The following is a 24,050-nucleotide window of genomic DNA, read 5'->3' as shown; positions in this document are numbered from 1 at the left end:
GCATCTCTGTCTTTTCCAAGAGGCCTGTGAGGAAGACACCTCCGTGCTAGTGCCACAGAAATGCCCTGAGTGGCTGTGCACAGGCAGCTGCAATGAGCCCTCTGTGTCCCTGGCTGGGAGGGGAGAGCTGAGATCCTTCTCAGGTGCAGACTTCCACTTGGAAACTGGAATCCTTGGCTCCCAGCATCGTCCAGTTTCTTTTCAGGGGAACGTCTGGGTGTGATTGCCACCCAGCTGAAAGAGGTGCCAGCACAGGGCAGCTGAGACCAGGATGGATTCACTGACCAGCTTTCCACACTCTGCACTAAAGGAAGTCAAAGTGCCAAGAAGTGCCAAGGATTTCTGCCTTTAAAAACTCCTCAGGTGTGGTGGGGCAACTAGAACAGAATAAACAACAACAACAAATCCCCTCAGCTGTGCTCTGCAGTCAGGTGAATTGGGAGTGACAATACTGAAAAGCTCTTTGATATCACAAATGGATTTAATCTGAGATCACCCAACGTTCCTATTCACCTATGGCTGTAGGGCAGGACTGACTCCTGCCGAGCCCACAGCAGATGCCCCTGCTCCCTGTGGCACCCTCAGCCAGCACCAACCAGAGCTCAAGCCAAGGAGCTGCACAAAGTTCTTGTGAGCAGGAGGGGCAGTTTGGTGGGTTTCCATGAAAACTGGAATAGGTTTTGCTCAGAGAAGTCTACCCTAACTTGTCACTGTCTTTTCCTCCTTGGACAGTGCTCCATGAACAGAGGCAGCAAATGTCCAATGGCAGCTCCATCACCGAGTTCCTCCTCCTGGCGTTCGCAGACACGCAGGAGCTGCAGCTCTTGCACTTCTGGCTCTTCCTGGGCATCTACCTGGCTGCCCTCCTGGGAAACGGCCTCATCACCATTGCCGTAGCCTGCGACCACCGCCTCCACACCCCCATGTACTTCTTCCTCCTCAACCTCTCCCTCCTCGACCTGGGCTCCATCTCCACCACTGTCCCCAAAGCCATGGCCAATTCCCTCTGGGACACCAGAATAATTTCCTATGCAGGATGCGCTGCCCAGGTCTTTTTCTTTCTCTTCTTGATCTCATCAGAGTATTTTCTCCTCACAGTCATGGCCTATGACCGCTACGTTGCCATCTGCAAACCTCTGCACTACGGGACCCTCCTGGGCAGCAGAGCTTGTGTCCACATGGCAGCAGCTGCCTGGGGCAGTGTTTTTCCCTATGCTGTGCTGCACACAGCCAATACATTTTCCATACCACTCTGCCAAGGCAATGCCCTGGACCAGTTCTTCTGTGAAGTTCCCCAGATCCTCAAGCTCTCCTGCTCAGATGCCTACCTCAGAGAAGCTGGCCTTCTCGTGGTTAGTGGCTGTTTAGCATTTGGGTGTTTTGTGTTCATCGTGCTGTCCTACATGCGGATCTTCAGGGTCGTGCTGAGATTCCCCTCCAAGCAGGGACGGCACAAAGTCTTTTCTATGTGCCTCCCTCACCTGGCCGTGGTCTCCCTGTTTATCAGCACTGGCATGTTTGCCCACCTGAAGCCCCCCTCCATCTCTTCCCCATTCTTGGATCTGTTGGTGGCAGTTCTGTACTCAGTGGTGCCTCCAGCAGTGAACCCCCTCATCTACAGCATGAGGAACCAGGAGCTCAAGGATGCCCTGAGGAAACTGATGGGGCGTTTTTCAGCAGCCACAGACTGTCAGCCTTTCTCTGCAAATGACTCCCGGTGTATGTCATGACAGGGAAAGCCTGTCTTGCCTTCTTTATATTTTGTTTTCCCTTTTCCATTTGTGATGATGTGGTCTAGGAAGAAATTCCATTATCCTTTCCCTCCTGCTTCAGTATCCAGCCATCTTGTGCAACCCAGAGACATCGTTGTGTAAATGAGGAGCCAGGCTCTCTGTGTATATAAGCAAAATAAATGAACGCACAACTTCTTTGTCTTAGATTCATCCTTAACAGGGGAGGAATGTATGGGGAATGAAAACGCCTTTCTGGCTGCACCAGCTCAGGGCAGGCCCCTCTGTCAGTGTGGCAGCAGAAGCTGCCTGAGGACCTCCAGGGCTGGGGCTCTTGTGCTGGTCTGGGGAGAGGGCATGGCCTAGAGGGGCTGCAGACCCCTCAGGATCTCCTGGAGAGGAGAGCAGGGGACACCAGGTGCCACTGACCTGCTTTCCCCTGTGCCATGGATGTCTCTCAGCCATCTCTGGGGCTGACCCCTCTCCACCCCCAAGGAGCTGCTGTGCCCTTCAGAGGGGCTGAGGCTGTGGTGTGACTGCCCAGAGCACCCTGCAGAGGCACTGCTGCGCAGCCAAGCCAGACTGGACTGTGCTGGGGAGAGAGGTGGAGAGAGGGCAGGGGAGGTGGGAGAGCTTGGAGGGAGCTGGGCTCGGCTGGAAAGTACCTGGGAGAGGAAAACATCGGCGTGTAACTCGTGCTGCATGACCATGCAGGGTGAGGACTCACACCAGGGGATTTGTGGTGCAGAGCCAGTGCTTGTGGAAGAGACTGAATCACAGAATCATAGAATGGTTTGGGTTGGAAGAGACCTTAAAGATCATCTTGTTCCAACCACCCTGCCGTGGGCAGGGACACCTTCCGCTAGATCAGATTGCTCCAAGCCCCATCCAACCCGGCCTTCAACACTTCCAGGGATGGGGCTTCCACAGCTTCTCTGGGCAACCTGTTCCAGTGCCTCACCACCCTCACAGTAAAGAATTTCTTCCTAAGATCTAATCTAAATCTACCCTCTTTCAGTTACAACCATTACCCCTCGTCCTATCACTACACTGCAGACATGCAGGTGCAGGAGACAAGAGGCTGCTCCATGCCCTTGGAGGCATGGAAAGACTGGGAAGGTGGCCCAGGGCCTTCATCACCCCCCCCAGCATCTCTCATCGGCCACTTCCAGCACTGGCTGCTCACCCCACGTTTATGGGTGAGTCTTTCTATGAGACCATCTCCATCTTCCTGCTGGTCTCAGTGCCTGTATGGGGGGAACGGCCAGCCCTGCCCGGCCTCCCTCCTGGCCCAGACCCCAGCAGACCCTGGAGCAAGGCTGTCTGCAAAGACCAGCATGGGACATGGCTGGGTCTGGGCAGGTATCAGATGCTGGGGGAGCTTCCAAAGCAGGACGGCCATGAGGAGAAGGGGCAATGAAGACTTTCATGGGGACTGAGGCAGGGAACTTTTCAACTATATCACAAATGAAATGAAGGAGGTTATTGGGAAAATGCAGCGTGGATTTACCAAGGGCAAATCATGCCGATCTAACCTGATCACCTTCTTCAACAGAAGAACACCTTCTGTCAACATGGGGAGAGCAGTGGATGTTGTCTACCTGGACTTCAGCAAAGCATTCAACACTGTTTCCTACAGCCTTCTCCTGGACAAACTGGCAAGATACAGATTGGATGGGTGGTCTGCGAGATGGGTAGGAAATTGGCTAACAGGCTGCACTCAGAGGGTGGTGACCAACGCTTTTTACTCAGGCTGGAAGCCTCTAACAAGTTGGATCCCCCAGGAATTGATACGGGGCCCATGCTTGTTCAACATCTTCATAAATTATCTGGATGACAGGATAGAACTCACGCTCACAAAGTTTGCTGATGACACCAAACTGGGTGGTGAGGTTGACACGTCAGAAGGGAGAGCCATCTTACAGAGAGACCTGGACAGGCTGGAAGAATGGGCCAGCAAGAACAATATGAAGTTTAACAAAGACAAGTGCAAAGTCCTGCACCTGGGTTGGAATAACCAAGAGCTCAGTACAGGCTAGCATCTGTGTGTCTGGGGAGCAGCCTTGCTGAAAGGGACCTGGGGGTTCCCGGTGGACAGCAAGCTGAAGATGATCCAGCTGTGTGCCGCTGCAGCAACAATGGCAAATAGGATCCTAGGCTGCATCCACAGGGGCATTTCTAGCAGCCGTAGGGACAGGATCGTCCCACTCTACTCAGCACTTGTCAGACTACACCTGGAGTACTGTGTCCAGTTCTGGTCCCCACAATTAAAGAAAGATGAGGGCAGACTGGAGATAGTTCAAAGGAGTAAGAACAATCATTCACTGCAAAAATGTCCCCAAGGGATGTGATGGAGTCCCCATCACTGGAAGTTTTCAAGAAGCAATTGGACAGGGTGCTAGATAACCTCATGTAGGCTCTCTTTCCCACAAAAGGTTGGACCAGATGATCTTTCGAGGTCCCTTCTGACCTGGGCTGTTCTATGATTCTATGAATATCTCTTTGGTCAGTTGGAGTCAGCTGTCCTGGCTGTGTCCCATCCCCCTCCAACTTCTTGCCCACCCCCAGCTACTCGCTGGGAGGAAGAAGAGTGAGAAACAGAGAAGACCTTGATGCTGTGCGAGCATTGTTCCCCAATCACCAAAACCCTAGTGTGTTATCAACCCTGTTTTAGGCTCAAATGCAAAACAAGTCACCATAAGGGCTGCTACAATTCAAGTTAACCCCATCCCAGCCAGACCCAGCACACTTGAACTGGGGGCCCCAAAATTGACACCAGTGTACAGGTGGTCTAACGAGTGATGAGTTAGGGGTAAATCACTTCCCTCCCTCTTTTGGCGAGGGTCCTGTTTAAACACTTCAGGACACTGCTGGCTGCCTTTGGTACCAGGTCACACTGGATTGTGTGGATCACTGCTGGATCATGTTTTGCTTCCTGTCCCCTAGCATGACCAAGGCCTTTTCCGCAGTGCTGCTCCCCAGCCAGGCAGTCCCCTTCCCCTGCCGCTGCAGGGTGTCAGTCTATCCCACGTGCAAGACTTGACCTTTGTCCTTCTTCTATCTCATGAAGTTCCTGACAGGGCAGTCCTCTTGCCGGCCAGGTTTCATCCAAATGGCGTCCCTAAGGCACAGGAATGGTCCTCCCAATTTAGTGGCATCGACAAATGTGGTGAGAGTTGCCCCCCCCCAGTCATGGTTACAGGTGCTAAACTGCACAGGGCCCAGGAGAATCCCCTGTGCTGCCCCACAACGCCCCAGTATGTCCCACTAGCCTTCAGGTAGGGTATTGACGCCTTCACCGCTGCTCTCTCAGCCTGATCATCCAACTGGTGTTTTACCCATCTGTTTGTCTGCCCATCCAGACTGTAATGGCCTAACTCGAGTACAAAAATATGGAGGCAGACCATGCCAAAAGTCTTCCTGAAGCTGAGGTAAATGACACCCACTGTCTCCCCTCTTGCACAAATGTTGTTACTTCATCTTGAAGGCAATCAGGTTTGGCAAGGCATGATTTACCCTTGGTAAGGCCATGCTGACGGTTCTTGGACCCATTCTTCTCTTCTGGGTGCTCAGAAATGTCACCCAAGAAGACTCTAATTGATGGCACGCTCCTCACCAAAGTGAGCTTGTGCAGCCTGTGGTTCCCTGGCTTGCACTTTTGGCGTCTTTCAAAGATGGGTGCAGGACTTGCTTGTCCTCACTCACAAAAGTCCTCTGGCAATCCCATGACCTTTCCAAAGGGATATTCCAAAGAAATAGCGAACTTCCAGTGTAACTTCATTACCACTATTCTGCCTGTTATATCACGTATTTAGTTTCTCTGATCTTTCATATATTTTCACCTATCCTGATTCAATGACCACTTCTAAAATCATCTCTTCATATGCGGACTGCCTAGACAAAGGCCTATTCCATTATTCTCCAGTTTTCTCCTCCCCTTAATCTTTGTTTGTTCAGATACCTCTCACCTATGCTGCTGCTTTGAGCTTCAGGTAGTTAAAAGCTTGCCTGTCTTTCAGTAGTCTAATTGTCTCTTTAGCCAACTCTTTAGTTATGTTCATATCTGTCTTTTTGTATCTATCTATCTATCTATCTATCTAAAACATTTCTGAGAAGATTATCCCTTGTAGAGAGGCAAACTCATTAGAGGCAGCTTGTACTTAGCATACGGTTACAGAGTGTGTTTTATTGTTTATGAAAACTGATCATGCTTTGATTTTCTTTCCTTACAAATAGGAAAAATTCTTCTGGGCCTGTGCGCAGCCAGTTCTCTAAGGAGAGCAGGTGGGAGATGGTGCAATGGGGCTGTAACATCCAGCTGCAGAGATCAGTGGAGAAGTCTGATGCAAGGAACAGTGACGTAAGACCCAGGTGGCCAATGACAGAAATGGTGAGGTTGGGGAGGTGAGGAGCAAAGTTGCCCATACAGTATTAGACCTCAAGGAACTGCTTTTCCTAGCTGTCCAGATCTCCTGAGGAAACACTCTGGATCAATATCACTCGGAGAATGCTTCTATCACCTCTTCTTTAAACTGAAAAGTAGTAAAAAATACCTTTTAAAATAAAAAATCATTTTTATGAGATGCACTTTGAAATCTTCCTCCTTAACTACACTATGAAACCGCTCTAATTAGCTGTACAAGTCTTGAAGACTTGAAGAAAATTACAGGAAGAGACATGGCTCGTTAGGGCTTCCTGTATTTTAATGAGCCCTATGGTGTATTTGGGGCTGAGTCCATGAACCTCAGATACTGAGAGAAGACTGAGTAAACCTCGCAAGAAGTCAAAGTCCAAAGCAAAACCCAAAATACCTTGAAGCATTGATTGGCCCCACAGAGGGCCATTACTGACAAAGCCTCCCCATGGACTTGTTAGAGCAGATAATTGGAGGCTGTGATTGCAGGTAGGCAAAGGCACTGAGCTGAGAAAACCCTTTGTTTTGTTTGATGAAGCAGAAAGGCCAAGCCCTGACCCCCAGGCCCTGGGAAGGCACATCCTGGGAGCCTCAAAATAAAGTTTTGCCTGACCGGCCTTGGTGGTAGAGGCAACTGCTATAGCCAAGGGGACAAAGATCGCGGGCCTGTTGGACCTTTCGGCAGTGCTGGAGCCATTGGCTGTCTCTACCGCAGGCTGTCCTACACTGTCCCATTCATGCATCTCTTTCCCTTCAGGCTGTTGACACCCATCTTGCTTTCCCACCTAGCTCTCACCCTGGCATTTCGATACCTTCACTGATGTCATTCTACTCTCACTGGCTCTTCCTTGAAACACAAGGCTGATCCAGACTCCCTCTGGGTGACCATATGATTTCGCTGGGTTTAGGCGAGAAGCTGAAAAGCCAGCAGCAGGCCCGTGGCTTGGAAGATCGTGGTGAGGTTACTTTTGTCTAGTCAGCAGGTGCAGCAAGTCTTGCAGACCCTGTCTGTAGAAGGGTTATTCCATTTTGCTCCTGTGATCACTTTCAAGTCATCATTTCTACTCCCTCCCTTGCCTGCCACAAACACACAGGAGCTGGGATTCCTCTTGCCTCACTTCAGGTGTGCACAAAATAGGCACTTGCATGTGAGCTCTTTGTCTCAGCTCCCTTGCTAATTACTGGAGGGGGAGGGCAGGAGTGAGGTGTTCAGATGGAGACATCTTTGGTTCCAGAGGTGACCAAGATGCATGCTGGTAACTGCACGCTCTAATGGAGCAGTTCTTAGAGACAGGGCAGCATCTGCGGGCATCACCTTGGAGGCTCAGGGGAAATTCCTTTGGCCAACTGAAATGTCAGAAGGTGCCCACACTTAGGATAACTGAACCTGTAACTGCTCCTTATGTCCAGGGCAGCCCACAGAGGTCTTCAACTGGCCAAATGGAGCCATGTGCCATGGGAAGAGGCGAGTCTCTCTCTCTCTTCACCATCAGCTTTATTTTCTCCATGTCCCTCAAGGATAATGGCAGTTGTCTCATGTGCATCCCTCCATTGTCTAACCCAATTCAGGGCAGCTGAATCTTAATTTAATACCCAAACAGAGGCCTGTAGCGCTATGAGAGATGCCAGGGCTCTCCAACACAACTGCGTGCACCTGACACGGACAGCACAGGTCCTATCCAGGAACCGCATCCCCGTTCAGGCTGGTTGTGTGACAGGCACCACCCAGGGCATCGCAGACAGATTCGGTGCCTTTGGGCCAGTGACAGAATCCCACCACTGCCGTGACGTAAGGTGTGTCCTTGCACTATCCAGCGGATGCTGGGCAGTGCCTCAATACCAAGCACATCACAGCAGGGTCTCCACAAAAAGACCCAAGGACCAAGCAGGGGAATTACTGGCTGTAGTGACAGAGGCCAGGGGCTGCATGGCTGGGCAGCAGCTCTGTGGAAATGGCGCTGGTGGTCCTTGAGTTCCATTAGGCAGAACATGAGCCAGCAGCAAAGGCAGCCACCAACATCCTGGGCTGTATGAGCATGAGGACAGCCAGAAGAAGTGATTATCCTCCTCTGTTCAGCACTTTTTACACCACACCCTGCACAATGACAGCGAGACATTGAGAAACAGGAACCAGTTCACTGGAGGGCCACTAAGGTGGTAATCCTCCAACTATGCTTCAAGTGTTTGTGTGATTTCCCTAAGAATATCGGTATCTACAACAACAACAAAAGCATTAGCCTGCCTAAATATAAATATCTGCAGTGGAGCAATCTGTATCTGTGGTAGCCCCTCTGGGCAATTCCAATGGAATTCGTGTTTGCATGATACCCAGTCCACAAGTACATAGCTGAAGCGGTTCACATGAAGAGCGGTCTTGCAAAAGTCACCCTTTGTCTCCCTAGGTGGGATGGACACTGCTCATTTGCCTCTCCAGAGAGTGGCAGAGGTTGAATCCCCTTCTCAGGACAGTCTCCTTGCCAGGAAGCCACAGGCATGGCGGGAGCTTACTGGCAATTCATTTGGCATCCATTTTGATATAGATGGTGCTTTTCTGTGACTCCTCTTTCTGCACAGACCACCATAAAAAGAAAATCGTTTCATAAGAGATGGTCCAAAAGGCCCTGTTATGGCCAGGAAAGCACACCATGAGCTCTGGAGGCAGCGAGGAAGATTATAAAAACCACCAGGAAGATCCAAAACACTCAGTGCCTCTTCTGAAGAGTGAGTGCTCTGAGCAGTAGTGATTGGCCATGCGTAGGTCTGGGACAGAGGGTCGGGAGAAGTCAGTGAGAAACAAGGGGATGACTGGTGGCTTTAGCGAATCCTTCAAACCATGCCTGAAACCAGCAATGGAAAACAGTTGAGGCCTGCAGGTGAAAGAGGAGGAGGAGGAGGAGGTTTGTCTCAAAATATAGCAGGAAGGAAGGCCGCTCCTATGCAAATCAGGGATGATACAGATGTTTTAATCATGTGTGCATGCATCAGCCTGGCAGATAGGGAATGCCCACTGCTGGGGGTGGCTGTGCTCAGTCATCCACATGAGTTCACCTTGCTGACCAGCACCCTTGGAGGCAACCTCTCCCGTCCCATAGACTGGTAAGAGTGTAGTTTGCTCAAGTAACCCTTGGCTTGATCCCCCTCCACTGCTGGTTGTTCCCCTCCTGAGTCCTGCCTCAAAGCACAGAGGCCTGGCACACCTTGCTGGTGGTAACTGAGGCAAAGAGATCACAGACTATCTCAGATCTACCTACACCTACTCTTTCTAAATTCAGCAGTGGTCCCACAGTGTCTCTGTTTCTTCTTTTACTGTTCTTGAAGTACCAAAAGCTCATCTTGGTTCCTGTTGCATTCCCTCTCCATTCTGAATTGAGTTGTTATAAGGATGATTGCTGTGCTTGCAGGATGCTTTCTTTGACGACAATGTGTATCCAGGCACACTGTGAAAATGCTTGGTGTGTTCCTTGACTGTATCATCGTGGGTGTGAGTAAAGACCCCAGTGTGATGTGCTTCGTGTTCACGCAATGCCTGCAGCTATTGGGTAGAGGAGGGACAGACCTTGCCTCTCTGATGGCAACTGATGGCTGATGCTTCTGACTGCTGGCATCGGTCAATGGCACGCAGGCAGCAAATCGCGCTCTCTGCAATGCCATCTGGGGTGTCTGTCACGCACCCAGCCTGAATGGGAATTGCTTTCCTGTAGGTCCTGTGCTGTCCCTGCAAGCCCTGGCATCTCGTGTAGCTCTGTGGGCCTGGATTTGAACATGAAATTGAGTAGATACCCTGAATTCTGTAAGGCACTGTGGGGATGAACATGAGGCAACTGCCAATATCTCCACATCAGTGGAGATCTAGTAAATACAGCAGAAGGAGAAGAGGGAGACTGAGCTCTCCCTGTGGCACAGGACTTGAGTCATTCAGGTGACTAACTCTGTCAACTGCCCTGAACATAATGAGTAGGGACAGGTTCAGTTGCCCTTAGTTTGGCCATCAGCTGTCCAAGAGGATGCCCACAGATGTTGCCCTGTCTCTATGAAGGGCTCCATTGGAGGTTGCAGGTACCTGCACATATCTTCACCCACCTCTAGCATCTCACATGTCACCAGACATTTGCATCTGAACGCCTCCCTCCTGGCCTCCATCTCCAGTAATTAGCATGGGAGCTTAGAAAAGGAGCTCACATGCAAGTGCCTATTTTGTGCACACCTGAAGTGAGGCAAGAGGAATCCCAGCTCCTGGGGGTTTGTGGCAGGCATGGGAGGGAGCTGAATCCCCTTCAAGCCCCACGACTACAAAGCCAGGATGAGGTGCCTCTATTGACGCAGATGAATCCCTTCCCTCAGCAGGGAGGGAAGATCCCTGCCTGTCCTGGTCTGGCTGTCTTGCCTAACAATGGGCCAAGAAAAGGTGATTCTTTTCCTGATAGGAGAAATGCCACTGCTGGAAAAAAGTCTCTCTCCCCAGCTGAGGCAGGGAACATCAGGGATTGCTTCAGCCTGTTTCACCGCAGGTTCCCCTGCAGCCCCAGGGACAGCTGGAGGGAGCCCAGAGGGGGCAGAGAAAGTGATGCCTTGGGCTGGTCCACTGCTGCTGAGCTGGGCCGGGCTCGTGGGATGGAGGGAGCTCATGGCAAGCAGGCAGCGCTGCAGAGAGACAGCTCTGCCCAGGAGCAGCTCCTCTGCAAAGCGCAGCAGGGCTGAGGGCACTGCCTGCAGGCACTGAGGGGAGAGGAGCAAGGTAGAGAGAGATTAAAGGCAGTGTGGGGTGGGAGGATGCTGAGACCTTACTGAGGGAGAAATCTTCACAGTGCTTTAACATGGTAAGTCTCTGGCTGCAGGACAGCGCAGGTGCAGTTCCTGGAGGGATCTCCTAAAGCTGGTACATCCCACAGTTCACAGGATCTGTCAGGATGTCTCTCACAGTATCCCTGTTGTAGAGAAGGAGGACGTGCTCCAGAGCAGGGCTTCTGTGCTGCACCATCAGAGGGACAGGGCATGACGGCTGCCTTCTGCTGGGGACAACTGCAGGGGTGTGAAGGTAGGTGTGCAGCCAGGGGTGCCCAGGGCCGTCCTTCAGAGCTGGGTCCCTGCACCCCCGGGGGCTGTGTGCTGGGGCAGGGACTCTGCCGCCTGCCAGGGTCAGCACTCAGCCTGCCCGGGGAGCTCCCCACAGCGCTGCGGGGAGAAGCTGTGGGTGGAAGGAGCGACCCCAGGCAGGACAGGACAGGGCAGGGCAGGGCAGGGTCCTTCTGCTGTTGAGAGGGTGCTGCGTGGGTCAGGTTTGCTCCCAGCTCCACATCACCACTAGGAAACTTCCAAGGGGATGCTTCAAGGGGAAAGTCAAGGCAGGGGTTACTGTAGAAAGAAGGAGATTTCTCCACTTCTCTGTGTTATTGCTATTGTTATCTCGTTCTTGCTGTTGGGCTCCCTGGGGGTGGGAGTTTCAGCTGCAGAGTCACACACTGATCTTGTGGGTCCTTTCATGCATAGGTGCATGGGAATGAGGTGTTTCGATTCTCTTCTCACCTGTGGGGCAGTGCGCAATGCAGTCTGTGGGGCTGGGGTGTGAGCTGGTTTTCCCTCAATCAGATGCCACCGTTAGGACACTTGGCTATCACAGTGAGGTGGCCTTCTAAGCTGTGAGCTGCCCTCAGGGATGCAAATCTACTTTATAGCATCTTGATGTGCAGCCACTCTCCATCTCAGAAAGGTGCAAGTCCCGGGCAGCTGGGAACAGGACGGAGGGACAGACCAGCTCCCCTCACTCTGCACTAAGCCACAGCCCATCCTCGTGCCTCACAGGACTCGCTCTGTTCTCCCTGAGTGCAGCAGAAAACCCTTTCAAACTGCCTTCTGCCATCCTAGCACTGGGAGAGCAGATGCTGCCAGGCCCTTCTGCGTTAGGAGCCGTTTCATCACAAAGTTGAAGACGAGGACTGGCCTGTGCCCACACCGTTCCTATGAACTCACTGCTGCAGAGCAGGGCTGACTCCTCGGCAGGTAGCTGGAAGGGGCCGTGCTCCTCACGGCACCCTCGGTCAGCACCAGCCAGAGCTCCAGCCACAGAGCTGAAGGAAGGTCTCCTGGAAAAGGGAAAGGTGGTGTGTGGCAAGGGGGCGGTCTATGGGAAATGGCTTTCATTTAACCCATGAGTCTTCTGTAACTTGTCACTGTCTTTTCCTCCTTTAAACAGTGCCCCGTGCCCAGAGGCAAGAGATGTCCAACAGAAGTTTGATCCCCGAGTTCCTCCTCTTGGCATTTGCAGACACACAGGAGCTGCAGCTCTTGCACTTCTGGCTCTTCCTGGGCATCTACCTGGCTGCCTTCCTGGGAAACGGCCTCATCGTCACCGCCGTAGCCTGCGACCACTGCCTCCACACCCCCATGTACTTCTTCCTCCTCAGTCTCTCATTACTTGATCCTGGCTCCATCTCCACCACTGTTCCCAAAGCCATGGCCAATTCCCTCTGGGACACCAGGGCCATCTCCTATGCAGGATGCGCTGCCCAGGTCTTTTTCTTTCCCTTCTTGATCTCATCAGAGTATTCTCTCCTCACAGTCATGGCCTATGACCGCTACGTTGCCATCTGCAAACCCCTGCACTACGGGACCCTCCTGGGCAGCAGAGCTTGTGTCCACATGGCAGCAGCTGCCTGGGGCAGTGGTTTCCTCTATGCTGTGCTGCACACGGCCAATACATTTTCCATACCACTCTGCCAAGGCAATGCCCTGGACCAGTTCTTCTGTGAAATCCCCCAGATCCTCAAGCTCTCCTGCTCAGATGCCTACCTCAGAGAAGCTGGCCTTCTTGTGGTTAGTGGCTGTTTAGCATTTGGGTGTTTTGTGTTCATTGTGCTGTCCTATGTGCAGATCTTCAGGGTCGTGCTGAGGATCCCCTCTGAGCAGGGACGGCACAAAGTCTTTTCCACGTGCCTCCCTCACCTGGCTGTGGTCTCTTTGTTTCTCAGCACCTCAGCTTTTGCCTACCTGAAGCCCCCCTCCATCTCTTCCCCATTCTTGGATCTGTTGGTGGCTGTTCTCTATACAGTGCTGCCTCCAACCTTTAACCCCTCATCTACAGCATGAGGAACAAGGAGCTCATGGAGGCCCTGAGAAAGTTGTTTTCATGGATGTTTTTCAGTGGTGATCAACTTCTCATTTCTCTCCACCAATAACTCTCAGTGTATCCCATGCCAGGCCTATGCTTTGTTTGTTTCCATTATTGTTGTTGGTTTGGTTATTATTGCTTTTGGTTATTATTGCTAATTTTCTTGGTGGTGGTGGTGGTAATAGTAGTAGTAGTCGTAGTAGTATAGGTTTTTATATTCATAGAGAAATACATGGAATTCTCTCACTTCATCTGAAGCATGAACCTCCTCTGTCTCACCTGGATCCCATATAAAAAGGTGTCTAACACTGGGTCGGATCTGACTCCCTCACAGCATCTCTGTAATAAAAAGGGATCTCCCCCATGCACTGCCTTAAGGCTGGTCACTGATGTACACCCCCAGGGCTGTCCCACATGTGATGTGGCAGGTGATGTCCTTCAGGAGGGGAATCTGGAGATGCCTGGAGAGCCTGAGGGATCTCCAGGAACAGCGTGTTCCCCTGGAGGGAAAGTGCTAAATCCAGGTATCCACAGGGAGACGAGGACTCTGCAGTCCCAGGGGAGGTGGTGGGGACCCAGCAGGCACAGGATTGTGCATTAGCTGAGTACCACTGTTAGCTGAGTATCGCTATTTTGTTGACTGTATATCAAATAAGGACATGTGAATGTACATTACTCCCAGGGGTTTGCGGGTTCTTTTCTCATCTTAATTAGTCAACTTACTTTCCCTTTAGGGAAAGGGAAGGGAGGCTGGTGAGGGGTTCATGTCACCCTCAGGAAAGTACCACCAGCTAGATCTAGGAGCACATCTGGAAAACTCTGGTGCCCTTGGAAATTCTTCAAGCACTTTGCACACCCACAGACCCCTGGGAAGGGGGATCAGCAGCAGTCATCCCTACCCAGCTGGATCTGCTTCCCATCCCAGCCAGCACAGGTTACGAGCTCCATCCTGCTGCTGGGCTCAGTGTCTGCACAGGGGGAACCTCCAGCCCTGCATGGGCTCACACATGCCCAGACCCTGGCAGACCCCGGAGCGGGGCTATCTGCAAACCCTCATGTGGGACATGGCCAAGGCTGAGCAGAGGCCGGGCACTGCGGGGAACAGCCAAAGCAGGAGGGCTGCAGGGGAACAGGGCATCGAGGTTTGTTGTGTGGACTGTGCTGAGGGAACGCTTCCAGCTCCTGAACCTACCCTGCCCCGTGTGGCGCCTGCACAGCGGGGCTGTGGGGCTGCATGTGGGGCAGCCTTGCTGGGAAGGCACAGGGATGGGAATGCAAATGGGAGCCACCATGCTCTGGGAAGCTCCCCGCATCCTGGAACCCCAAAATTATTTCCAACAGCCGTGTACGCAGGGATCACCCCTCAGTCACAGCAATGGCTTTAGAGTCCCAAAACATAAGAGTAGTGGGAGGTGCAGGGTGGGCAGTGGCAGCCCCAGCCCTCCCAGCAGCCCCTCTGCAGCCAGAGCAGCTCCCCACAGTCAGGATGGGACTCACTGCAACTCATGTGGTCATGCCCACTTGGGCATCTTGTGGGGTTGGTCCCAGGGGATCCTGGCAATGCCACCCTAGGAGAGTCGCTTGCAACCATCGTTCATCAGAGGTGTGAGGATCTGGCCTGGGGCCAGGGAGGAGAGAAAAGGAGATGAGACAAGGAGGCGAAGAGGCAGAAAGGGAAATTTCTAATGAGTCCAAAGGGACATCTGGAGATTGTCTGGTCCAATGCCCCTGCTCAAGCAGGGACAGACAAGACAGGCTGCTCAGAGTTGTGTCCAGCTGGATTTTCAATATCTCTGTGGACAGAGACTCCACAACACCTTTGGGCACCCTGCTCCAGGGATCAACTGCCTGCACTGTACAAAAGTGTTTTCTTCTGTTCAGGTGGCATTTTAGGTGTTACAGTTTGTGCCAGTTGCCTCTTGTCCTGTCACTGGGCACCATGGAGAAGAGCCTGGCTCCATCTGCTTTACCCCCTCCCATCAGGTATTTACACACACTGTTAAGATCCCCCTGAGCCTTCTGCCCTACAGGCTGTGCTGTCCCAGTTCTCTCACCCTCTCCTTGAATGAGAGTCACTCATTTCTCTTCATCTTCTTTGTGACCCTTCACTGGACTCGCTCCAGTAAGTCCATGGCTCTGTTGTACTGGAGAGCGCAGCACTGGACACAGCACCTGGATTTGGCATCACCAGTGCTGAGCAGGGAAGAAGGACCACCTCCCTCAACCTGCAATGCTCTTCCTAATGCAGCCCAGGAAACATTTGGCCTTTTTTCCCTTATGACCGTGCATTTCTGGCTCACGGTCAGCTTGTTGTCCATCATAACCCCCAGATCCTTCTTTGCAAAGCTGCTTTACAGCCAGTAGGTATTGCACCTGTAGTGGTGCCTGGGGTTATTCCTACCTATGTGCAGGACTTTGCACTTCCCGTGGTAGACCTTCATTCTCTGCTCATTTCTCAGGCCTGTCGAGGTCCCTTTGGATGGCAGTGCAATCAGCCAGGGTATCAGCTCTCTGGATCAGACTCCTCCCAGCTTTGTGTCACCTGCAAACTTTCTGGGAGCGCACTCAGTTACATTATCCAGGTCATCAATGAAGAGGTTGCATAGTATTGTGCCCCGTATCGAACCCTGGGGGACACCACCCTCTATCCATGGAGGTTTTCAAGGCTGAAATGAATAAAGCCCTGAGTGACCTGGTCAAACCCATAGCTTACCCCGCTGTGAGCAGGAGGTTGGGCTACCAACCTCTTGCAGTCCCTTCCAGAATGAATAAGTCTGTGTTTCTTTCTGCTGCTTGTCTTCCCTTAGATGGTAGTGAATGTACTCAGGTTCCCTGTGACCATAGAAGACAGACAAAAGTATAGTCAGCAGCTTTGTGTCCCACTCCAATCAGTGTTGCTCAGATGCATGGCTGCTTGACAGGTGCCCACAAAAGGCCCTAATCATACCCTTATTTCACCATTTATTTTCTTTTTTTCCTTCCCCCCACCTTCCCAAGTTCTGCCATTTGATCATCCTTCTACTCTCCCTTACAAAAAGCCAGTCTCTCATTACCCTTTCCCCACTGGCCCTCGTTTTGCTTTCTTTGTAGCCTCCTTTGGGCTTTTTTGAAATGGCTGCCACATTAATTCCTACCATGCTCAGTAACTCCATTGAAGTGTTTCCTCCTGTCAGTATCCGTAATGTCCTGCAATTCCCCTTGCCTGACTTTTTAAACATATTGCTGTGATCTTGTCAGAGGCACACACAAGCCAGGTGGGGCCATCTGCACACACACATTAACAGCTGAAAAATGGATCTGCTGTCCAGGGGGATCTTGAGAAACTCTGGGATTCAGCCAAGAGAAACCTCACAAAGTTTTACAAGGAGAAGTGGACAGTCCTTCGTCTGGGGCAAAATAACCCCATGCATCAGGGCAAGCGGGGACCCGACTGGCTGAGGAGTGACCCTGGACGCTACACGGATGTCATAGGAGCCCATGGAGCATGCTCACCACGAATAAGGCCAGCTGCATATGGGATTGCATTAGGAGGAGCATGGCCACCCAGACAAGGTGAGTTACCTGCCCCCCTTGGCTCAGCACTGGTGTGGCCACATCTGGACTAGTATGTCCTGGGGTGGGGCTCCCTCTTCTGGAGGAGCTGGGGGTACCTGGAGAGAGTCAAGACGAGGTCTACCAAGACGGGGTTCAGGGCCTGAAGCACATGACATATGTGGAGAGGCTGAAGGACCTGGGCTTCTTTGGCCTCGTGACATGGAGGCTCAGGGCCATACAGGAGTAGCCTGTGACTGCTTGAACAGTGTTTTCAGAGAGGATAGAGCTTTTCTTGGTGGGGTGAAACAGCAGGAGAAGGGAAAAAAGCCACAAAGTGCAGCTTGTGAAGTCCAGACTGGACACAAGGAGAAAGAAACATCATTCAAAGAGTAGTGCTGTGGTACAAGAGGTCACCCAGACAGAGTCTGTCATAAGCCCATGGCTTTGTGTTTCAAGGAGAGACATCAGCAGAGGTGTGGTGGGGTCACCCTGGCTGGACGGCAGGTCCCCACCAAAGCCGCTCTATCACTCCCCTCCTCAGCTGGACAGGGGAGAGAAAATAGAACAAAAGGCTCGTGGGTCGAGATAAGGACAGGGAGATCACTTACCAGTTACCATCACGGGCAAAACAGACTCGACTTGGGGAAAAAAACCTTAATTTACTTTATTACCAGTCAAATCAGAGTAGGATAATAAGAAACAAAACCAAATCTTAAAAACACCTTCCCCCCACCCCTCCCTTCTTCCTGGGCTTAACTTTACTCCCCATTTTCTCTACCTCCTCCCCCACTCCTCCACTCCTACTTGGTGGCCCCTGTCAGCACCCAGACCTGGTGCCCCACGCATGATCTCACAGCTCCACTGCACAGGCAGAGAATGGCACAGGGTGCATTGGGGGTTGGGGAAAAGTCCATCGGCACGGTCCCCACGAATGCCCTTGGTGCCCAGTCTCCGTATGGCCCTGCTGTCAGGCAGCCTCCCCCAGCTCCCAACCCCTGCCCTAGCTTGGCAATGTTGGCTGTGGGGCTTCACAGACATCCCTACTCCAGGGTCTGCTGGGGTCTAAGCCAAGAGAGTGGCCAGCCAGGGCTGGCTGTTCCCCTGATACAGGCACGAAGCCCACCAGGAAGAGAGAGATGACCTGACAGCAAAACTCACCCAGAAACCTGGGGTGAATGGCCAGTGCTGGAAATGGCTGGTGAGAGAGGCACAAGTGAAAGCTCAGCCCAGGCCAATTCCCTAACACATCGCCCCATGCCCTCCTCCCATGAACCCATGGAGAACCCAAGAAGAGCAGCACGGCCTTGTGGGGACAATTCCTTCAGCCTGTTCCTGATCTCAGCTTCGGAAGAAAAGCCCAACCTCCAGCTACCGGCACTGAGGAAATCCCCTTTTATTGGAAAGATGTGGCAGGGGAGACCAGCTGTACCATTGTTCCAGACACACGTACAAAGGCCTCTGGGACAGACAGGTCGGTTCATGGAAAAACAGGATGACCACAGATAAAATGCCTAAAGCAGAGGAGGTTCCCAACATGAACTGGAAATTACTCTTGAAGAGACATGGGCAGTTTATTGCTGCTGAGAGAAAAATGATTGAATCAGCTTCTTCAGTGCATCCTTGAGCTCCTGGTTCCTCATGCTGTAGATGAGGGGGTTCAATGCTGGAGGCACCACTGAGTACAGAACTGCCACCAACAGATCCAGGGATGGGGAAGAGATGGAGGGGGGCTTCAGGTAGGCAAAAGCTGAGGTGCTGAGAAACAAAGAGACCACAGCCAGGTGAGGGAGGCACGTGGAAAAGACTTTGTGCCGTCCCTGCTCGGAGGGGATCCTCAGCACGACCCTGAAGATCCGCATGTAGGACAGCACGATGAACACAAAACACCCAAATGCTAAACAGCCACTAACCACGAGAAGGCCAGCTTCTCTGAGGTAGGCATCTGAGCAGGAGAGCTTGAGGATCTGGGGGATTTCACAGAAGAACTGGTCCAGGGCATTGCCTTGGCAGAGTGGTATGGAAAATGTATTGGCCGTGTGCAGCACAGCATAGAGGAAACCACTGCCCCAGGCAGCTGCTGCCATGTGGACACAAGCTCTGCTGCCCAGGAGGGTCCCGTAGTGCAGGGGTTTGCAGATGGCAACGTAGCGGTCATAGGCCATGACTGTGAGGAGAGAATACTCTGATGAGATCAAGAAGGAAAGAAAAAGACCTGGGCAGCGCATCCTGCATAGGAAATTATTCTGGTGTCCCAGAGGGAATTGGCCATGGCTTTGGGACAGTGGTGGAGATGGAGCCAAGATCAAGTAATGAGAGATTGAGGAGGAAGAAGTACATGGGGGTGTGGAGGCAGTGGTCGCAGGCTACGGCATGGTCGATGAGGCCGTTTCCCAGGAGGGCAGCCAGGTAGATGCCCAGGAAGAGCCAGAAGTGCAAGAGCTGCAGCTCCCGCGTGTCTGCAAATGCCAAGAGGAGGAACTCGGGGATCAAACTTCTGTTGAACATCTCCTGCCTCTGGGCACGGGGCACTGTTTAAAGGAGGAAAAGACAGTGACAAGTTACAGAAGACTCATGTGTTAAATGAAAGCCATTTCCCATAGACCGCCCCCTTGCCACACACCACCTTTCCCTTTTCCAGGAGACCTTCCTTCAGCTCTGTGGCTGGAGCTCTGGTTGGTGCTGACCGAGGGTGCCGTGAGGAGCACGGCCCCTTCCAGCTACCTGCCGAGGAGTCAGCCCTGCTCTGCAGCAGTGAGTTCATAGGAACGGTGTGGGCACAGGCCAGTCCTTGTCTTCAACTTTGTGATGAAACGGCTCCTAACGCAGAAGGGCCTGGCAGCATCTGCTCTCCCAGTGCTAGGATGGCAGAAGGCAGTTTGTGAAAGGGCTTTCTGCTGCACTCAGGGAGAACAGAGCGAGTCCTGTGAGGCACGAGGATGGGCTGTGGCTTAGTGCAGAGTGAGGGGAGCTGGTCTGTCCCTCCGTCCTGTTCCCAGCTGCCCGGGACTTGCACCTTTCTGAGATGGAGAGTGGTTGCACATCAAGATGCTATAAAGTAGATTTGCATCCCTGAGGGCAGCTCACAGCTTAGAAGGCCACCTCACTGTGATAGCCAAGTGTCCTAACGGTGGCATCTGATTGAGGGAAAACCAGCTCACACCCCAGCCCCACAGACTGCATTGCCCACTGCCCCACAGGTGAGAAGAGAATCGAAACACCTCATTCCCATGCATCTATGCATGAAAGGACCCACAAGATCAGTGTGTGACTCTGCAGCTGAAACTCCCACCCCCAGGGAGCCCAACAGCAAGAACAAGATAACAATAACAATAACACAGAGAAGTGGAGAAATCTCCCTTCTCTCTACAGTAACCCCTGCCTTGACTTTCCCCTTGAAGCATCCCCTTGGAAGTTTCCTAGTGGTGATGTGGAGCTGGGAGCAAACCTGACCCACGCAGCACCCTCTCAACAGCAGAAGGACCCTGCCCTGCCTGCCCTGTCCTGTCCTGTCCTGCCTGGGGTCGCTCCTTCCACCCACAGCTTCTCCCCGCAGCGCTGTGGGGAGCTCCCCGGGCAGGCTGAGTGCTGACCCTGGCAGGCGGCAGAGTCCCTGCCCCAGCACACAGCCCCCAGGGGTGCAGGGACCCAGCTCTGAAGGACGGCCCTGGGCACCCCTGGCTGCACACCTACCTTCACACCCCTGCAGTCGTCCCCAGCAGAAGGCAGCCGTCATGCCCTGTCCCTCTGATGGTGCAGCACAGAAGCCCTGCTCTGGAGCACGTCCTCCTTCTCTACAACAGGGATACTGTGAGAGACATCCTGACAGATCCTGTGAACTGTGGGATGTACCAGCTTTAGGAGATCCCTCCAGGAACTGCACCTGCGCTGTCCTGCAGCCAGAGACTTACCATGTTAAAGCCCTGTGAAGGTTTCTCCCTCAGTAAGGTCTCAGCATCCTCCCACCCACACTGCCTTTAATCTCTCTCTACCTTGCTCCTCTCCCCTCAGTGCCTGCAGGCAGTGCCCTCAGCCCTGCTGCGCTTTGCAGAGGAGCTGCTCCTGGGCAGAGCTGTCTCTCTGCAGCGCTGCCTGCTTGCCATGAGCTCCCTCCATCCCACGAGCCCGGCCCAGCTCAGCAGCAGTGGACCAGCCCAAGGCGTCACTTTCTCTGCCCCCTCTGGGCTCCCTCGAGCTGTCCCTGGGGCTGCAGGGGAACCTGCGGTGAAACAGGCTGAAGCAATCCCTGATGTTCCCTGCCTCAGCTGGGGAGAGAGACTTTTTTCCAGCAGTGGCATTTCTCCTATCAGGAAAAGAATCACCTTTTCTTGGCCCATTGTTAGGCAAGACAGCCAGACCAGGACAGGCAGGGATCTTCCCTCCCTGCTGAGGGAAGGGATTCATCTGTGTCAATAGAGGCACCTCATCCTGGCTTTGTAGTCGTGGGGCTTGAAGGGGATTCAGCTCCCTCCCATGCCTGCCACAAACCCCCAGGAGCTGGGATTCCTCTTGCCTCACTTCAGGTGTGCACAAAATAGGCACTTGCATGTGAGCTCCTTTTCTAAGCTCCCATGCTAATTACTGGAGATGGAGGCCAGGAGGGAGGCGTTCAGATGCAAATGTCTGGTGACATGTGAGATGCCAGAGGTGGGTGAAGATGTGTGCAGGTACCTGCAACCTCCAATGGAGCCCTTCATAGAGACAGGGCAACATCTGTGGGCATCCTCTTGGACAGCTGATGGCCAAACTAAGGGCAACTGAACCTGTCCCTACTCATTATGTTCAGGGCAGTTGACAGAGTTAGTCACCTGAATGATTCAAGTCCTGTGCCACAGGGAGAGCTCAGTCTCCCTCTTCTCCTTCTGCTGTATTTACTAGATCTCCACTGATGTGGAGATATTGGCAGTTGCCTCATGTTCATCCCCACAGTGCCTTACAGAATTCAGGGTATCTACTCAATTTCATGTTCAAATCCAGGCCCACAGAGCTACACGAGATGCCAGGGCTTGCAGGGACAGCACAGGACCTACAGGAAAGCAATTCCCATTCAGGCTGGGTGCGTGACAGACACCCCAGATGGCATTGCAGAGAGCGCGATTTGCTGCCTGCGTGCCATTGACCGATGCCAGCAGTCAGAAGCATCAGCCATCAGTTGCCATCAGAGAGGCAAGGTCTGTCCCTCCTCTACCCAATAGCTACAGGCATTGCGTGAACACGAAGCACATCACACTGGGGTCTTTACTCACACCCATGATGATACAGTCAAGGAACACACCAAGCATTTTCACAGTGTGCCTGGATACACATTGTCGTCAAAGAAAGCATCCTTCAAGCACAGCAATCATCCTTATAACAACTCAATTCAGAATGGAGAGGGAATGCAACAGGAACCAAGATGAGCTTTTGGTACTTCAAGAACAGTAAAAGAAGAAACAGAGACACTGTGGGACCACTGCTGAATTTAGAAAGAGTAGGTGTAGGCAGATCTGAGATAGTCTGTGATCTCTTTGCCTCAGTTACCACCAGCAAGGTGTGCCAGGCCTCTGTGCTTTGAGGCAGGACTCAGGAGGGGAACAACCAGCAGTAGGGGCGATCAAGCCAAGGGTTACTTGAGCAAACTACACCTTTACCAGTCTGTGGGACCAAAGGGGCCATAGCCAAGTGTGCTGAGAGAGGTTTTCACCAGGAGGTGCTGGTCTGTTATGATCCCAGTAAGAAAGGCACTCAGGCTCTGTGAGGTATCATTTAAAATGCTGTTCATTAGTGCTAACACTATAAGGAGAGAATTGTATAGCTAATCTTATGTCCCTCTAGATGGTGGGAACTCCAGGTGGTGTAGCATTGAATGGGCTTCTGACCCACACGCAGCATGCCATGCAGACCCCATCCATACAAGGATCTCCTGGTTTGGTCATTCAAGCTACTACAGGATTTCCTTACAAGGAAACAAAGTTATTTATCCTTTCTACAGTCAAACAGAAACAATGTTCTCATGAGAACTTCTTGCTACACTTTTAGGTACAGGCAAAGCCAGGCAGGTGGCAGAATGGCCAGTACAGAGTGGGAGCTGCCTGCAGGCTCCTCTATGACAATGAGCTCCTGAGGTTGTCCTGTGGCCAAGGGATCTGTGCAGCACAGCACAGGCATGAAGACCACACTGTACATGCAGCAAGCACAGCATGAAACACACTACGTGCAGCACAGCACAGGCATGAAGACCACACTGTACATGCAGCACAGCACAGCACAAACTGCTCAGGTTTCCCTGTGAGAAGGCTGTCCTCCACCCTGGAGCCACGGCTGAGGTGCTGCGGCCCAAATGTGCACTGCCAGGAAGAGCTGTACGTCCATTGCTTCTCACAGAACTGTGACCTTTTGCGATTAAATGAGTAGCATAGCATAGCATAGCATAGCATAGCATAGAGTAGAATAACAGAACAGAACAGAACAGAATAGTTCAGTTGGAAGGGACCTACAACAATGATCGTCTAGTCCAACTGCCTGACCACTTCAGGGCTGACCAAAAGTTAAAGCGTGTTATTAAGGGCATTGTCCAAATGACTCTTAAACACCGACAGGCTTGGGGCATCGACCGCCTCTTGAGGAAGTCTGTTCCAGGGTTTGAACACCCTCTCGGTAAAGAAATGCTTCCTAATGTCCAGTATAAATGTCCCCTGACGCACCTTTGAACCATTCCCATGCATCCTATCACTGGATCCCAAGGAGAAGAGCTCAGCACCTCCCTCTCCACTTCCCCTCCTCAGGAAGTTGTACAGAGCGATGAGGTTGCCCCTCAGTCTCCTTTTCCCCAAACTAGACAAACCCAGTCTAGTTAGCTGCTCCTCAGAGGACATGCCTTCCAGCCCTTTCACCAGCTTTGTTGCCCTCCTCTGGACATATTTGAGGACCTTCACATCCTTCTTAAATAGTGGGGCCCAGAACTGCACACAATATTCAAGGTGAGGCCGCACCAATGCTAAACAGCAGGATAATCACCTCTCTTGACTGGCTGGTTATACTGCATTTGATGCACCCCGGGGATGCAGTTTGCCCTCTTGGCTGCCAGGGCACACTGCTGGCTCCTGTTGAGCTGTTGTCAGCCAGCACCCCCAGATCCCTTTCTGCAGGGCTGCTCTCCAGCCACTCCTCTCCCAGTTTATACTTGTGCTCAGCATTACTCCATCCCAGGTGCAGAATCTGGCATTTTGACTTGTTAAATTTCATGCCACTGATGATTGCCCAATGCTCCAATCTATCCAGATCCCTCTGC

The 24,050-nt window shown here is 52.4% G+C and overlaps 2 protein-coding genes and 1 pseudogene across 2 annotated transcripts; 2 read left to right on the top strand and 1 right to left on the bottom strand.

The window, feature by feature from the left end:
• The first annotated feature begins 749 nt into the window (after nt 1–749).
• On the top strand, nt 750–1,730 carry LOC127028802 (olfactory receptor 14C36-like). Its single transcript, XM_050914495.1, has one exon. The coding sequence runs from the start codon at nt 756–758 to the stop codon at nt 1,728–1,730; it is 975 nt and encodes a 324-aa protein (XP_050770452.1). The 5' UTR covers nt 750–755.
• Nucleotides 1,731–12,357: 10,627 nt separating this feature from the next.
• LOC127028806 (olfactory receptor 14J1-like) lies at nt 12,358–13,227 on the top strand. Its single transcript, XM_050914499.1, has one exon. It carries the CDS (start codon nt 12,358–12,360, stop codon nt 13,225–13,227), a length of 870 nt encoding a protein of 289 aa, XP_050770456.1.
• Nucleotides 13,228–18,354: 5,127 nt separating this feature from the next.
• On the bottom strand, nt 18,355–19,288 carry LOC127028801 (olfactory receptor 14J1-like; annotated as a pseudogene).
• Nucleotides 19,289–24,050: the final 4,762 nt, after the last annotated feature.

The sequence above is a fragment of the Gymnogyps californianus genome, unplaced genomic scaffold (assembly GCF_018139145.2).
Source record: "Gymnogyps californianus isolate 813 unplaced genomic scaffold, ASM1813914v2 HiC_scaffold_43, whole genome shotgun sequence".
Lineage (NCBI taxonomy): Eukaryota > Metazoa > Chordata > Aves > Accipitriformes > Cathartidae > Gymnogyps > Gymnogyps californianus.
Note: the sequence above shows the minus strand (reverse complement) of the source record. Positions and strands in the feature narration are given on the sequence as shown.